General features: G+C 42.1%; 1 protein-coding gene across 2 annotated transcripts in view; it reads right to left on the reverse strand.

Moving 5' to 3' along the window:
• Positions 1 to 17365, reverse strand: part of MTMR2 (myotubularin related protein 2) — a 62759-nt gene that overhangs the window by 18183 nt on the left and 27211 nt on the right. For both annotated transcript variants that reach the window (XM_014877553.2, XM_088159398.1), the window contains exons 3-7: positions 6824 to 6899; positions 3572 to 3666; positions 3284 to 3394; positions 1177 to 1278; positions 397 to 480 (exon numbers count right to left, since the gene is read on the reverse strand). In XM_014877553.2, coding sequence (XP_014733039.2) covers positions 397 to 480; positions 1177 to 1278; positions 3284 to 3394; positions 3572 to 3666; positions 6824 to 6899 — 468 coding nt within the window. The remainder of the gene's footprint in view (positions 1 to 396; positions 481 to 1176; positions 1279 to 3283; positions 3395 to 3571; positions 3667 to 6823; positions 6900 to 17365) is intronic.

Raw genomic sequence — 17365 nt, forward strand, 5'->3', positions numbered from 1 at the left:
TTCAGTCGACTCCGGACACACTGCAACTGTGTTCTAAATCATGGTAAATCACAGTACTCTCTAGGTTGATCCCTATGCTGAGAAACCATGCCAAAGATAGTGAAGGTATTCTACACTTAATTTTTTCCCCCCGAAGTTGCTGTTTAAAACAGGAAAACCTGGAAAGAATTAAAACTAATACAAGCACACACTAATGTCCATCAGTGGATACTTCTATCTCTAAAGCTGTACTGCTCCCAACAAGCACTGCAGCGTGGAGAACAACATCCTAACTGAGCCTGCATGACATTTGTCAGCAGAATCAGTCTCTGCTCCATGTCACCTGCAATTATATTACTGCATAGACCCTCATTCCTGAAGAGTAGATGATGAGGAAGGATGTGGCACAATACCCACCTGTCTTCTGTACTCCCAAGCTGGGTCGTACACTTTCCATCCATTTTCTGGGAAAACCTCTTTGTACTCAAAGGCAAAAAGTGGCTGAAAGAAAGAAAATTTACCATTAAGAGCCCACTCAGAGCCCATTTACAGGATGTTTGATATCTCAAAGAGTAACTCATGACTGACCCTTCTTTTTCCTCACTGCATCACTTTTCTTTCAGGGCTCTATAAAAAAGATTAACACTCTCACTGTAGCAGGTAATTAGTACAACAATGTACTTTCCAATATGTCCCTGATCTTGCTTGGCTATTACCTAGTACTTCACAGACAAAAGGAGTTTGTTATTAAAGAAAGAAGATAAAACTACTTAGGCAAGAATGCACTTAGAGATTAACAAACAGATGCTTTCAACCAGCATTTGAAACAACAATTGCAATGTCATAACATTAGAGAACGGGGGGGGGGGGTGCATTCCAGATTTGGGGCAGTGCAGTCACCATTAGCTGCAAACCTCTGGTGGATGTCACTGTGATTTGAGGATTTTCCCTTCATTACAAGGCTTTACCAGTAAGTCATTCCCCATGCATGAAAGAAGGCACTGTAATAGACTTTTCCTGCTTCCTATATGATCTAAACTCCTATAGAATTAAGTTTAAAACAGATTTGAAAAACAGCACTCCTCATCCTTCAAGAAAATGCACCCCATGTGAATGCTGCATTAAGTAGATGGGACAGAACAGAACAGTTTACTGCTACTCTGTGTCTTTTGACAAAGCTGAAGAGAAAACACTTACTAGATTATTTGAAACTGGAAAAGCATATTTCATTAGGTTCTCAAATATGGATCGTCTAGTTCTCCCTTCAGGCTTATGAGCAAACCGCAAGTTTCGAATATCCTAGAGGAAAAAAAGAGGGAAATCAAGTTGCAAATTTCTGAACCACTTCAAAATCCAAGGAAAATCCAAAAGCCAGAATTCAAAACAGGTTCACATGACAATGCTCTTTCTACCACTGATTTAATACTGTACTTTGAACAACGTTGTATTGCAATGTTTGGCTTGGTTCAGGGGTTGTCTACAGATTCCAACAACAGCAGAGCACCCAAGGGAAGGCACAGCTGTGCCTGACCACAGCATCCAGCCTTCACATGAAGCTCTCCACCTGCTGAAAGTCTTGAGGAGAGCCCTGCTCATGAAAAAGCTACATTTGACCAGGAGGACTTTGTGAGACAGACCTCCTTGTCTCTCAGTGAGCTCTCATGCCATGCAGTACCTAAGACCACTGGAGGGGATGGCCTAACAAATAACTCCACAGAGCTACTGCACATAAGGGACCCAAAAACAGCCAGTTGGGTGCAAAGCATCAAATGCCATCTCCCTTTAAAGCTTCCACCTCTCAGAGCACTCAAGAGGATGTCTTGAAACCAAGAACTCCTCCACTTTGCACAGTGGCACAGTTCAGACAAAAAGTGGTCATTCAGGACCTCCTTTCCATAGTCATCTACAAAGGCAAATCTGGAAACTAAATAAAGCAACTCTTAAGTTTTTCCAGCCAAGTCTGCAACTAAAATGCTTGTAGTAGAGTCTAAAACCCATCAACAGGAAATGAGCTATCAAGTACATGAAGATGGTAGAGCAAGTCAGAGAATGAAATAAACAGCTGAAGACTTTGCTTCCTCACAGGGATTACATGACAGGTCTCAGAACTTTTCAGGATGCATAAGATGTAACTGTACCACTCTGTTATTGCACTAAGCTGATGTGCATATCCTGGTGAAGCAGGCTGACATATATAAATATGCTATAAAGAGCCAAAAAACCCATCCTATAGTTTGTGCCTGAGTTCCCCATAGAGGGAAATGATACAGTTCACTCCAAATCTGACCAAGTGTGCTTACTGACAAAACAGCTGATGACTAAGAATCCAGATTAAAACAGGGAACAAATTAGCTTGCCAGCACAAGCACCCCACCCTCTGTTAGCCAGGACAGATTATGGCTGCCATAGGACAAGGGAGCAGCTGGATGATTTGGTACAGATTGCAGTAACTGGTATTGACTCAGCACACCCACAGCTTGACAGTCTGCTCAGCTTCCTGGTGCCTTAAATTCACAGCAGTGACCAGAGCAGTTTGGGACTCCTTTTCATTCCTCCATCTGCTCTTATCCAGCAAGTGGCATCCTTTCAGCATTGAGGAGCTTTGACAAGGTCTAAGCAGCCCAAGACCTACAAGGTTCTGAATCCAGCTCCTCATATGTGGTCACTGAGGGAAGCTGAAGGACCATGCCGTCCAGAGATATGGATATAGGAGGGGACATGGTGGCTTTATCTACTTCGTGGGTCTATAGGAAGCAGACATGAGGAAGTAAATTGTTAATTTTTACTGCAGTTTGTATTTCTAGTTATTCCAAGGGCACTTGAGAGGCACATGTGAAATATGTGCTGCCTTGAAAAAAACAGAACAGCCCTGATGAAGGCTACTCACCAGTCCCTCACAGCAAAGCACAGCAGCAGGTGGACATGAGCTAATGATTTTGGAGGAAAACGTGCCCCTTTCTTGCTCTTGAAATGCAAATGAGCAAAAGGCCTACTGAATTCCACAGTAACTGGAGTACACCTAGATTAAGTCTGATGGGCAACCCTGAGAACTGGGGATGCAGGCCTACACTTCCACAATGAAGAAAACCCATTGCCTAGAATGAAGTCTGAAAAAAGGTTTGGACCTCTTCTCAAATGAGTGGAACTGGAGGATACTGAAAATTACTTTTAAAATCATGTTTCTTGACACCTGTGAAGTCATACTGACTGAAACATTTTGCAGAACTTCCTACAGTATTACAGAAAAAACCTTTAAAAATATATGTTCACCTTCCCTTATTGTAAAACACAGATAAAAGTTTACCTTGCATACAATCTCCAGCCCATATGAATTTTCACCGCGACTGGAAGCACCTCCAATTTTCTCCACTCTGTTGATTACACCTAAAGATGCATCTAGGACAAAAGGAGGGTCCTGTAGACAGTTGAAATTTGTGAGTTTAAAAAAGGGAGGGGGAAAAATCCCCAGCTCCTGCTCCCTTATGTCTACATTCCCATTCATATAGCTACATTTTACACAGAAATACTCTCAAACAACACCTAGGTCCAAAGATTGAAAAGGTAGCAAAAGCAGATTATTTCAAAACCTTACCCGTTCCATGCTTTTAAAATACAGTCTATAATTGGTAACAGTAAGGGTTCCTCTGATTGCTCCAGTGAAGGGGCAGATGTAAGTAACATCCTTAGCTTAAGGGAAAAAAAAAAAAGAAAAGAAATTGTTAATTTCACAGTTAATTTGTGTGAGAAAAATTATGCCAGCAACAACATTTGTGGGCTCAACCTTGCAGATCATGAAATTAAAACAAACTTAATCTGTGGTTCTAGCCTAGAGCCAACTTACAACTTTCAGTTCTGTGGAGAAGGTAAGAGTTTGGGTAGAGACAGTACCATCACGCAGAATCCTACATTTGCACAAAACTGCTACCCCTGTCAACAGCCCAGTGTTTGGTGCAAACTGTTTGCTCTTACTGCCTGGATGCACACATTTGAAGCTGACAACAATCTGCATAAAAGCTAAGGATTGTGCCCAGGATGGTTTGTGCCACAAGGGGCAGAAGAAGGTAGTTCTTGTACATGTGGTTTTTAGGATGTGTGGGTCCTTCTGTACAACTTTGCACATGGAGTCAGCCCTGGGATGAAGGCCCTCATGCTAAAAGCCAGCAGAGCTACAGTGATTTGCAGGAGCCATGAATCTGTGTAACACCCAGCTGCTGGTGATCTTAGGTCTGAAGTCAGCGATCAAGTTACTCTGCACAATTCAATTATTTTTGAGGCTGAGTGATGGTGACTCAAAACAGTCCCCTTCTTAAAAGGCCTCAAATGTTTCTCACTTGTTCCAGCAAAAGGCAAGAGGTGCTGCTGGCTTTCCACAACAAACACCTCTCTTAACTGCCCTTCTGTTTTATATCAATTAAAAATGTCAAGATTTAAGCTGTTGCCTCCCCACCTCTGCCGCCTATCAAGTCTTCTGCCACTGAACTGTGTCGTGGCAATGGTTTACACTATCACCAACAAGTAATGACACCCCTCAATACATAGAGGAGACCCACTGACCAGAGCTGCCAGATCCATGAATAAACTCCCTACATCATCTTAATAACCTCAAGCCTCCAAGCCCTATGAGACCCATTTTGCAAGAGCTTTGTCAAGAGGATGGTTCGCCTCCCCACCCAGGAGACAGTCACCATGAACATGAGGTGTGAGGCTACTGGGATGTCAGAAGGGGAGCCTACATTTCTTCCACTTTTATCCCATGAGATTTAGCCCAGAGGGGGAGAGAGAAGTTTGCCTTATTCCAGGGCACTGGCAACTCATATAACTAAATCATTCTCAAGTTAGCTTGGCTTCTGCATTGTCTTCATTGACTCTCGAGATCTGGATGTGGAGAAAGACCCTTAAAGTATCAGAGGTGACTAATTCCAAAAAAAAATATGTAGCACACAATATCTGGTTAAAAAGAAATAAAATACACATATCTATAAGAAACATGCTAGCAATTCCATTCTTCATTTATTTATATAAATTTACATGTAGTTGTTTGAAGGACAATTAAACACAAAATGCTTATAGCCATTTCTAATTAAACCAAGTGTTTCATTAGTGTCTGATTACTAATCACTTCTTTTCAAAGACTAGTTTGACAGAGGTTTGAAAGCAGACTCAGGAAGCATAACAAGGGTGAGGGCATCCTGCCTAGTTTTTCCACTGGAGTTCCCATTATTCAAAATGTAATTTTGAAATGCTTAAAAAAAACCCCAGCAAAATCCACTAATAAGAAAAGCGTGCATTTACATCTGAAAAGGAACAGGATTTCTGGGTAAAGAGGAAAGGTGCTAGAAAAATGTTTTCCAGGTAAGGAACCCCAGGCACGATCTCAAACACTGGCCTTGCCAGCTTGTAAGCCACACCACCTTTCACATTTGCATTTTATTAGCGTGGTTTCCTAAGGAAACAATTTTACTTAATTACACTGCGCATGTACAAACGTACCTACACACATGGCTTGTCTGACCTTAACCCTGCCACAGCTGTATGATTTCAGCAGTCTCTGCTTGATAAACTGGGATCTCCAAGGCATTAAAGTGCTTCACTGTTTGTGAGAACGAATGCCAGGTATAATAGAGAGGTTGTAGTGGTGCTATCACCACGGGAAAGCCTAATGAGCTCAGCCTTTGGTATGTATAAGAGAATACATATGGGAGAAAGAAACTGGAAACCAGATTTACTAATTCCTCTGCTTGTGGAATTCCTGTCTTTTACAGGCCAATCTTACCCTAGATTATTGGGTTGGCTGAAAATATTTTTTCTTCCCTTCCCTGTAAAATACATGGAGAATTACATTTGCCTTTCTTCACACTTTTAACAGGAAACAATTATTGCTGGTGAATAACAAAGATTTCCTTTTTGCTGCCTTTAGCTTCTTGCTGGAACAGACAGCTGCTGTCCAGGCTACTCCAAAAGCCACCTAGTCCTATAGATTTATGTGGCTCATCACACATTTGCCAACAGATAAAACGGTGGTAATTCTGATCTCTTAAACCATTCCCTAGGAACCCTTCAAAATACTGTCTCACTGTCAGAGCTGATTGCATCTGTGGAGTGAGTTAGGTATTAGACTGCAGTGTATGGTTGAAGTATGAGTTCAAAATCCTTAGGAAAGAGGTAGAGAAAAATCATTCATCATTTGTGGTGGGTTGTTTGGAGGTTTTCTTGCCTGGGTTTTATATTATTGTTGATGGGTGCATTTTTATTTTTGTGAAGTATTTTCAGTTTTTGCTTTTTGATTTTTGTATTTTTAGGACTGAAGTTGCACACTTCCTTATGATCTTCAGAGGAAGGCAACATGTTAAAAAAGCAAATGCAAAATCTTTCACAGAAAATTAATCAAGAGGCTTACTCAGCCTTCAGAATGGAGAGTATCAGCAAATCTGATGCATGTCAGAATGTCTGGATGAAAAAAGAAAAGGCCCATCCCCCATCACAGTAAGTTCCCTACAAAAACACTGTATCCTTTCCTAGAGCCCAAGACATAATCGTGCTGTGTCAGCCTAGGAAGTTACCCTGTGGCAAGGACAAACTGAAAAGTTGATCCATGTCCTCTCAGGAGGCAGCAAATGCAACTCACCCCATCACTCCTGGTAAGAACATTAAATTACTTTGTAATTGCTACGTGCTAAAAGAAGACACAGTTACCTTGGCCCATGTGATGAGCAATAGCTCAATTAATGAAACAACTTGATCATGGTTCCCAAAACATCTGCAATTTGCTGTTGTTGGTCAGTGACTGCCAAGATATTTTGCTCTATGGATATAGCAAACCATATGGAGTATTCTCTTCACGTACCCATGTCTTTAATGGTTTCCCCAGGCAGCAAAGGTGGCTCTTCCATTTCAGCCAATTTATTAGCCTCCCTTAGGACCTAGGCAAAAGATATAAGTACAAACAGAAATTCATTATGTTTTCATAAACCAAATAGTTCACACTTACAGATCAACAGTATCAAGGACAACAAATACTCAAAGATCTTGAAGTACTGCCTAAGGTCTTCTCCTCAGAGGTCACCACCAGGCTCTGTGCTTTGGCAGCACACTTCCCAGGTGTCCTTTCATGCTCCAACCTTCTTTTGCCCGGGCCACCTTCACAAGTCAAATTCTCTCTCAGTTATGGACAGAGCCAAAGGAATCAGCTCCTCTCCCAGCTGAAGTGCTCAGCAACTACCACAATGACATCAACTATTCAGCAGAGCAATTTCTAGTTCACACTGAGGAAAATTGAAAGGGACTCCTTAGTCACTTCACTGTGCTCAGTGAGGGTCCCACAACTGCAAAAGTCCTGACTCGACTCAGTTACAAAAGTACTATTTTGACAGGCATATATATATAGGAGATACAGGTTTTTGGGGGTTTTTTTTTTGTTTTTTTTTTTTTTTTCTGGCTGCCAAATGACCCCTTCTTCACTTTCCTTAGGGCTCATGTTATACCACAGAGCATGACTTCTCAGACCTATGATTGCATTTACACAAGGGCTTTCACAAGAATAGCTGCTATGGACATTTTAGGAAAGCATGGCTGTAACTAGGAAAGCATAACCTGAGGTCTAAACCCACGAGAACTAGGAGAGAAAAGCAAATGTAAGTGATGAAGATTAAGGCTAAGTCTATGTGGCCAAATGCAGATGGATTTAATCATGTTGTCCATGCCTCGAACTGGACAGATTACCACAACCTCAGCAGTACAGTTTGCTCAACCTCTTTAACACAGACAGAGAGCAGGTAAGACTCTGCCTCATGCTATAGCAACCACAAAAGTTTGAGTTCAAGGTTGGTGTGTGTCCCACCTGGTGAATACAGGCAGAGGGAGCTCATTGCTTCTTATAGCTCAATGTGCAGGCTTGCCCAAAATGTTTTCTTTATCATAATGCAAGGAAAGAGAAAAATAATTGCTTCAATTTGGTATCAGTAAATCCCTGCAAAGACAATTCAAAGACATAGCCTAAAGTGGCATTCTAGAACCTGACACGTCTGTGGTCAACTTTCATGTAGGATCAAGCCAGAGGGAGAGCCTCAGGGAAGAAAAATTCCCTAAACTATGTGAAAAAAATTGGAAACAAACCCAAAGAAAGCCCTTGCCACAATAAGAGCACATTCCAGCATTTTCACACAACAGATTGATGCATAGATGAAAAGATTAACAAGATCAAAGCCTTCTTGAGAACAAGATGTACATTTTAAAAAATGCATTCAAAAGACTCTTAGAAAAAAAAATCAATAATAAAAGCAAGTACAGTCCCAGCTTCTTAACAGAAATCTCACAACTGCACCCACTTAGATCAGGTCTTACCAAGAGAGGTTGGAAGAGCAGCTGGGCTGGGGTCCACAGGATGAGCAAGAAGAGGTCACTGTTAACAAAACTCACACTGGCAGCAATATGCTGAGAAGCTTCTCTTCCCCCACATCAGCAATATCAGCAAAAATAAGGTTTTGCTGGTATAACGAGCAGAAATCGATGTTGAGGACTTCTTGTCAGCACAGCTGTGTTGGCCAAAGATCACACACCCCATCAAAGCCATGACTGAGGGCCTCCCTGACAAAAGCCTGTGATGTAGACGAACTCTCAACTCCTGTGTGTCCAATCCTGCACTTGAGTAACAGCCCTGAAATTAGCAGGATAACATCTGGATTATGATAAACGAGACTTCAGGCTAATTAGCCTATAAGTGGTGGTCATCTTTTTGGCCTTTTATCTTGGAAGGACATTAGTGAAAATGCAGTCTGTGTTCAGAACATGATCACAGCTTCTTTGAGAAGGTCCGTACCCCACGCGGGCAGCAGCTCCTGCCAGGATCACTTCGGTCAACAGCTGGACTCACTGCTCTCCTGCAGATGTCACCGGGAGCACGTCCAGCAGTAAACATTTGGGGGACTGGGCTGTATCTCAAGCCAAAACAAATATGAGGTAAGACACATAGAAAATCCTCGGTATGACAAACATTTGCTGAGGTGGCAGAGGTGGGCAGAGCTCAGGTGGGTTTTAAACCCTGTCCTGCAAGTGGGGTAAAGTAGGAGGGAATAGGCAAGCAGTATGAAAGACAAGGACCTCCATGTTAACACCATTCTCTAAAGACAGGGTTGAAAGCCTTTTCAATTCAAAAAGTGTCTCTTCTAAGTCTAATAAAATCCATCTGCTCACTCATACTTCTCTGAAATGTCCCCAGGATCAGAGGAAAGGATTAGCAATCCAAACCTATACTCACTTCAACACAGGGCAGCAGATGGCTGGCTTCCTGGAAGTGCATCATTTCAAGGTCGGCCTCCTTGCCTCCCCTCTTATTTCTTTTTTTTTTTTTTTTTTGCTGCAGTCTTGAGGACTAAACTCATTTTCATCACCCCTCAAGTGACTTCAGCACAGTACCTATCTCAGATAAAGCACTGACTCCATGATGATTTCAAAGCCGGTGCAAGCACATAAGCCCTGGACAACAGTCTTCCTTCCCACGACGCTGAGACAGACATGGTCATAAAGCCCAGGACAAACACTTCTCTGTTGTGCCAGTCTATGCACTATCTGCTCAGCACTAGATTTTGAATGAGCCTCTAGTAGGAACATGGGCACTTGAAACCCATCCTGGCAGAAACTAAGAAATGAATGGTAGGCATTTTTCTGAAACCCACCTCCATCAATGACTCCTTAAAACTGATTCAGGGAAATGCAAGCTGTGTGGAGCTGAAAATGCAGGCAGCAGGCAGGAGGAGACATCTGCAGCACCACTGAAGGACAGGGGCTGGCAGCAGGTAAGAAAAGTGGGTTAAGAGAAGAGGAGTTTTGGAAACAGATCAAGGAGAAAGAATGGTATGGGACAATGCACACGAAGCTCTGAATGACGTCAGTGTCATAAATGGGCCGTTTGCTCCTTATATGACTAAGGAGATGACATGAAAAACCCTTCCATCTTACTGCCAATCCTCCTCTCCTCCTCAAAATCCAAAAATGGTTCATTAAACTGTGAGAAAAATCTTTTTTCGTACATTAGCCTATTTTCAAGACTCTAAAAATAACTCATGGGTCCAAATTTAGCCCTCTGCAAACCTTACAAAATTAAATTAAGAGCACCAGTAAGGCGAGGAAGCAGGGAAGGGAGCCAGGGACATGACTGCAGCAGCCTGGCTGCAGAGGGGGGATGGCAGTTGCTGATACATAAATGCTACTGAGGCAGGTACCACATACGCCTGCAGCTGAAATGTGCCACCTCTGTGTGCCTCAGTCTTCTAAACTGTTCAGTGGGAACAAAACCAAAGAATTCTTAGAGATTTGCAATGAAGAACTTATCCAGGGCTGGGCAAATCATTATCAGTTAGGAATAGGACCACAATGACATAGAGTCACACACGACTCTTTCCGTCACAATCATCACTAAGATGTTTTCTGTAAGAAACAGATACAATGACCAAAAACCAGTGGAATACTCTGCCTTGCCTCTAAGTCAAACAAGATCTTCATTATATTTTCCCCACAAAAATGTTATGCTTGGTAACTGAATCTCTAGAGTAATGAAGTCCTGCTACACATCAGAACAGCCTTTAGTTCTGCCTTCTTTTACCAAGTCACATCATGTACCCATCCCATCTGTTAGCAGCTCTCCCTCTAGGAGAAATAGCTCTCATGGAGTCTGAGAATGGGAGTACCTTAGAACCTAAACACAAGTCCTGGCTCAGCTCAGAGAGTGTGAGGACTTTGTGCCACCACCTACCTTTGTCCTCTGCTCAAGCAGTGACTTGGCAGAACAAACCCACACTACCACATTCAACAGCCACTTCTCTGCTCCAGGATCCCACCTTGTGTAAGCTCCAGCTTCACTCCCAGCTGAAGGTGCAAAACTCTCTCATGCCCTCTCAACTACTGCCCCCAAGACAGGGAGGGAAACTGCTGTTTTTTTGAGGCAACCTCCAGATCTGAGCAACAAAATAGTCATCTCCTTTGCTTGCACGTATGGGGTCAGGGAAAGAGATTCAGGTCCTGCTAAAGAGGTAAGACTGCTGTGATTCAGGGTACTGCAGTTCTGGCAAGTCTCTCCAACCACATGTTCACACTGCCTCCTAACACAGCAGCCAGCATGCTGCTACAAAAATCCTTCTCCTGGATGACGCTCCTGCACAATTCGTGCATGCAGCTCATCCTGAGCATCTGCAGCCAAGCCGGGATGGTACAGAGTTGAATTGCAAGCACACTCTATATACAGGGTTTTAGAGGTCTGTGCACCACTGAACACTTTTCCAGAAGGAGCTGAGAGGGTACATGACACTCTAAATTCAGGGTTTGCTTTTTGACCATGAACAAAAGAGCTGATGTGTTTCCCTGTTGTACTGCCTGGTGAGGCGCTTGCCTACCAGCGGTGGTGCCCAGCCTGGCTGCCAGCCCCCGTCCTGCACTGGCTGAGGCCAAGCCAGCACTGCCTCCTCCTGCCCACCCTGCCAGTGCTCTCATTGCTCCCGTGTCTAGTTCAGTCAAGACGCCTGGGTCCACTTTCTGGCTTTTAAAATGGAAGCTTTCCCATAAACCTGGATCATTTTGGCAGGACTAGCTTAGGGTGTGACTGCAGGAGTGAAGGGGAGCAAAACCTGGGCAAGAGAGAGATTGCAGCTTGAACCAATCAGGGAGAAGAATTTTATCCCTGGACACTGGACAAGCCTCCTGAAAAAAAAGAGCACCTGAGGTCGCTCCTAGCCATTTACCAGCTATTCTTTTTTTACTTTCTCCTGAATACTTGAGTCCTGAAACCCACAAAAGTCAGATTGTTTGGCTTCATGCAATTTAAGAGGAGACAGGTTTGTGTTACCAAATTGTTGTGTAACAGTTTTCCCAAGTCTGCAGAGATTCTTCTATCCTGAATCACAATAAAAATGAGCAAAAGGAATATTTCTGAGCTTAGACAATATTAAAATGTACCCTTTTTGCATTTTTTTTCTTTCCTCTGAGTTAATCTCTCCTTGGTAACCTCCTACACACTCCAAGTCACTTTGCACATTTTGAACAGAGTTGTTGTGCACAAAACCACAGCACTGGTATGACACGTTCAACCCGACAGCATGAACACCTTGCTCCTGCATTACTCCTTTCCCCAAAACCATGTCTGCTCCATCTACTGAGAAGACAAGCTCTCCAAGCTGGGAACTGCTTTTGTTCCAGCTACACATTCTTGTTTTATGTTTCCTACAGCAGGAAGGCAGTCGCTTAACTGGTCCCTTGACATAAACATCTATAACCTGCCTGCACAGACAAACATTACACACACACAAAGTCCTCTTGCTTCTGCAGCCCCTGAGTTTAGATTTGGCCTGCCTCTGTCCACCTTGTGAGCATGCACTGGTCGGCAGCAGCAGGTGAAAGATATGCTGCAGGGACAGGAATATGCACATTGTACATGTACAAAAACATAGAGAGAGAATGAGTGGAGTTTAAAAAAAATGTATATTTTCAAATCATGTGTGAAATATGGAATTGAAACTCAGCAGCCAAGTGAGAGGTTTAATCTGCTACATGAAAATTTCTCTCTGATAGTTCACATATAAAGGACTACCTGGGAATATCCTGGTTGTACCTTACATGTCTAAACTTTCCTTTGCTCCCTTTTTTTTAAATATCTTTGTCTCAAGAAATGAAAAATTATTAAATGCCCTCCTTAATCACCTTTTTTGCCACTTTGCAGGCAGGGTAGTCAGTAAGCTGCAAGAATACCCATTTCACCTGGAGATCTGGAAACTGGAGATCTACATCTGCACTGGTCCCCCCAGGCACTCTGTACCACTAGGTGGAAAGCAGGATACCTAGGAGATGCACCTTTAGGATAAATACCCTTCTTCCCACTGAAGTGAACCAGGGTAAAGGAATGTCAGTGCAGATCTGGAAGGGCAAACCCCAATTCTGGTCTTTCCTTGTGGTCAGCGTAGCAAAAATCCAATCTCCTGGACATCCGCAAACAACTGAGCAGTCATATCCTATGCTTTTCAGAGAAGTACAAATGTGCTGTGTGCAGAGAGGCAGCAGAGAAATCAGCCAAGTCAGATACAAATACTGCATGGATTTAATTTAAAAAGTCATGATTCCAAAGCTTGCAGGACAGGTTGTCTTAGCTGAGGTATAAAAGACAGCTTTTGTGTCAGAGCTGGCTCTTGTCTGCTGCTACAAAGAACCACATAAAAGAAGTCAGCCTTCCTGCAAAGACTTAGCCATAGGATTACTTTTACATACTTGATTAACTTATTAACTTAGTTTGTAAATTAATAGCTTTAAATGCCTTTTGAGGTTCTCAAACCATGCTCACCTATTACTTCCCCTGGATTGCCCTACCACTCCATCCCTTTCCTCTTTTGTGGCCATTTCCATAAGTCAATCAATGAAGGACAGTGCCACTATGGCAGGTGCATCAAGATTTATCATTACTCCAATGATGGTGTAAAAATGCCTGAAACAAAATAGACAGAGAAGCTCTTTCCATTCATGCCAGAAAAAAATTCCCACACTGGTCTAATTCTGTCCAGTTGACACTGTCAGAAGCTGCAAAACTGACACAAATCTGTGCAAAAACAAGTTGAGTATGCTTCTTTAGGACAGTTTTACACAGGTGCACAGGTTTCTTCTCTAAATGAAACATTTCTTACAACGGGAAAAAGGGCACATTTTTCCTAGCATTTTACTGCTGAGGTGTGTCTGTCCTCGCAGTGCTCAACCACCAGGACTGTGGAACAGAAGCCATGCTTACTCGACTGCAAAGACTGCACTGCTTTGAGGAGAATTTCAGCTGCCATTTATGGCTAGTTCAAGTGTACTTGGAGAAGATTTGTGTGCTAAGAATCCTACTGGAAATGCAATAAAACATAAATCGAGCAAGTAAATGGACTCTCTTGATTATTTCTGAATCATTAAGAATATCAAAGCAGAAAGACTACAGGAAAAGAACAGAAATATCTCTGCCTGACTGAGGCACAGGGACTTTTCTGAGGATTATGACCAGATGGCTTGAAAAAATATGTTAGAGGCATTCAGAACTGCAAGATATTAATTGCAGGGAAATGCTTTATGTCTTATTCCTTTGGGATATTAAAAGTTCAAAGGGGAAAAGACAAAACACCATGGACACATGGATAATTTCAGAAGAGTACACAAAGAATCAAATATCCAAATGTCCAAAGACCACATCAAGCCCATTTAGCTCCTAAGAGAGCACTTGGCCAAAGGCAACCTCCTAGCTTGGTTAGAAAAAAAAAAAAAACAACACAAGAAGTACTTAAGTTATCAAAAAATGTTCTGACAACAGATCACGTATTACACTACTCTAAAGACAGTAATAACATACAAAGTACACTGCAACTGCCTTTTAACTACACCTTCCTGACACAACTAAAAAAACAAATTACACACTGATCTCTACCTACCATATATATTTTGAGAAAGTATAAAAGTGCTTGAGAAATCACTTGCTTACTTACCACTGTCTTGAAAATCTTTAAAAAGAAGTTGAAGATTATTGTATTCAAAAAAAAGAACCACAGTCCCCCAAAGTAATATAAAGGGACTCCTGCAGGAGGAAACAGCCACCATACAATGTTTCCCTGGTGTTTTCTGCTTTGTTTTTTCCACGATGTTCTTCTCCACTCAGACCCGAATGCCCAGTGATGAAGAACAGCCTCTCTGGGCTCCCTGGGCTGGTGAATCTCCTGGGCCTTCACTGCACAACTGCAAGGCAAAGCTTAGAAGCTCAAAGGAACACATTGTGGAGGGCCACTCGTTCAACCACGGCTGACTTGTCTCTTCAAGTTTGTATGGCTTGGTGCCTCAAGACAATTCTCTCATTAGGCTCTGACAGAAAGTCGTCATTGACTCAACTCAGCAACACTCCCTGGCACAGAAGGTTGCAGATATTATCTATTCAGACAAGTCCAACATTTTTTAATACAGAACCTTCCTCACTGCCAAGGGTTCCACATACGTCTCAAACCACAGTGCCTCTGTTCTCCACGGGCTGCTCAAAAACTTTGGACAGCACATGAGCTTGACTCTACCCTTTATTTTTACTGAATTTTACTTAGCAAACAACTAACGTGCAAAAAGAAGACTATAAGTTTCAATGAAACCATTAAAAGTAGTTCAATTAATTTCATATCAACAATCTTAAGTGACAGAAAAACACTCTGACCAAAAACAGAGTTGCAAATTCTACCAACTAAAGTAAGTCACAGAATACTGCCTCCGTTACTAAGAATTTCACTTTTGAGTTTGATACAGATAATTATATATTTATAACGAGCAAACAATCCTACAGAGGGGAACAAAGACGTTTCATTCCGTGCAAAAATATCTACAGAAAATCAAATCTTGGCAGGCACTGCATGCAATCATAAATCCATGTACTCCCTTTAAATACCATGCTTGTTCATTCCTGCCTGATCTGTCCTTTGGTTTACAAAACTGTAACTAATAAGGGGCAGGGGGGGAAGCCACCTCTTACCTGGTTTTAACTCAACAAAAAGAAAATTCCTACACTTTGTAGCTAGGAGAAATACGGCAGTCCATTAGGAAGAGATGAAAATATTTCTGAGAACATATGAAGGCCATTTGCTCGTTCTCCTTAGCTTTCCATTCCTAATAGATGGCAATCATAAATGCTTCCAGAGATTTCTTTCACTGTGTGTTACTCCATATTCAAGCATTTAGTTACCTCTATAGAAGAAAAATTAGCAATGTTTGCTGTCTTTGCTCTTTTCTAACTAGATGAGCACTTAGGGAGTATTATTTCCATGTAAAGGAGACAGAAAACTGACTGCATCTGGCTTTTTCACCTATCTAATTTGCATGAAATCAATATTTTTTAACCCCGAGGTTGGCTACTCTGTGGGTTTATTTCCTTGTAAGGGGGAGGTGCAGAAAAGGACTTACTGGGGAGAGGTGCAAGGAAGGAACCAAGATTTTCCATCTCTTGGGATATTTTTAAATGAAAATTACTATAATTCTTACAAAATATGCAGCATTTACTATAAACTAGAGTCTCTGAAAAATGCGGCAATGGCAGGGGCTAAATTCCAGTCATTGATAGGGCTGTCCTGGTATGACCATGGCTATGGACAAGAGCATCATTCATTCTCCAGAGCCAGTCCTTTGTGCCTTTGTTCATCAACAGCTTAATGCTCCAAAGAAAGGAAGCCTATTTCCCCCAGAAACACACACGCAATTTGTATGGTCAAAATCAGAATTTCAAGATAGTTAAAATATGTTTCCCTGTAAGACTTCCTTACTTCTGCTGCTCTTTAAGTCCCTCTGTTTGACAACTTTGGTAACATAAAGCACTGCCTGTTCTTGGATTTGGCCCTTGGACTTCATCCCTGTGTACAAAGGGACCTATGGAAATACCTGCAGGTCAGGTAAAGGCCACTTCTGCCTGCATAGCTTCTACTCCTGTACAGACACACAAAAATGTGAAGTGCACCTCCATGTGAGAATGGAACCATGTAATGATGCAGAGAAATACAAGGTCAAGTCTTCACACAGTGATTGTAAGAAGATGAACAGTTTATTCAATTTCACTGCTGCATCACCAGCTCACATCTAGCCAAGTGGTTTGTGACCACAGGTCAATTATCTTCACCATCTGGTGGCTTGTGCAATACAATCTATACCTTAATAGCAGTCATAGTCCAGTGCACTGGGAAGGAAAGCTCCCAACACGGAAGACATCTTTGCATTTGCTATGAACTAGGCTGCTTACAGGCAGTCCCATGCAAAGAGTCAAGGGCTAGTCTGAAACAGGAATATTTATCTCCATATATTATCACGGAGCCGACTGGCAGGGCAGAAAGTCTTCAACTTCATGGAGGAGCTTAGGCAGAGGTATTGTCATGATTTAGTGCTTCCAAGCTAGCATCACTCACTGACTGAAAAGTCCCTTAAAATCAAAACTGAAAAACATTGCTTAAATGAGCGCTTAGAGTTTAAAACGTTATGTCACTCTCTAAACCCAGCTCTTGTTGAACATGTGTTACACATAACCAAAGCCTGACACACTTCCTGCATTGGCAGGGAGATAGTAATGGAAAAGCTCACTGAGGCTAGTTTTAGTGATTTACAGCAAAGGATGGAGGGGGGCGAATCACATCTTTCTTCAATATGTTTTTCTACTAACAATATATGTGTTCTACATAAAACTAGTCTAAGCTACTTTGCACTAAAGCTAGAATAAAGCAAGACAAAGGTGGCAAAGTCAGTGACTGGCGTTTCAATTAATCCTGCCCAATATCACCTGAGGGACAGGATTTACCTCAATGTTAGAAGTCTGTATCTGGAGATATTACTCTGCACTCTCTCCAAGAGAAACACATTAAGTTCTAAAAACAGATAA

Source organism: Sturnus vulgaris, chromosome 2 (genome assembly GCF_052056855.1).
Source record: "Sturnus vulgaris isolate bStuVul1 chromosome 2, bStuVul1.hap1, whole genome shotgun sequence".
Taxonomy (NCBI): domain Eukaryota; kingdom Metazoa; phylum Chordata; class Aves; order Passeriformes; family Sturnidae; genus Sturnus; species Sturnus vulgaris.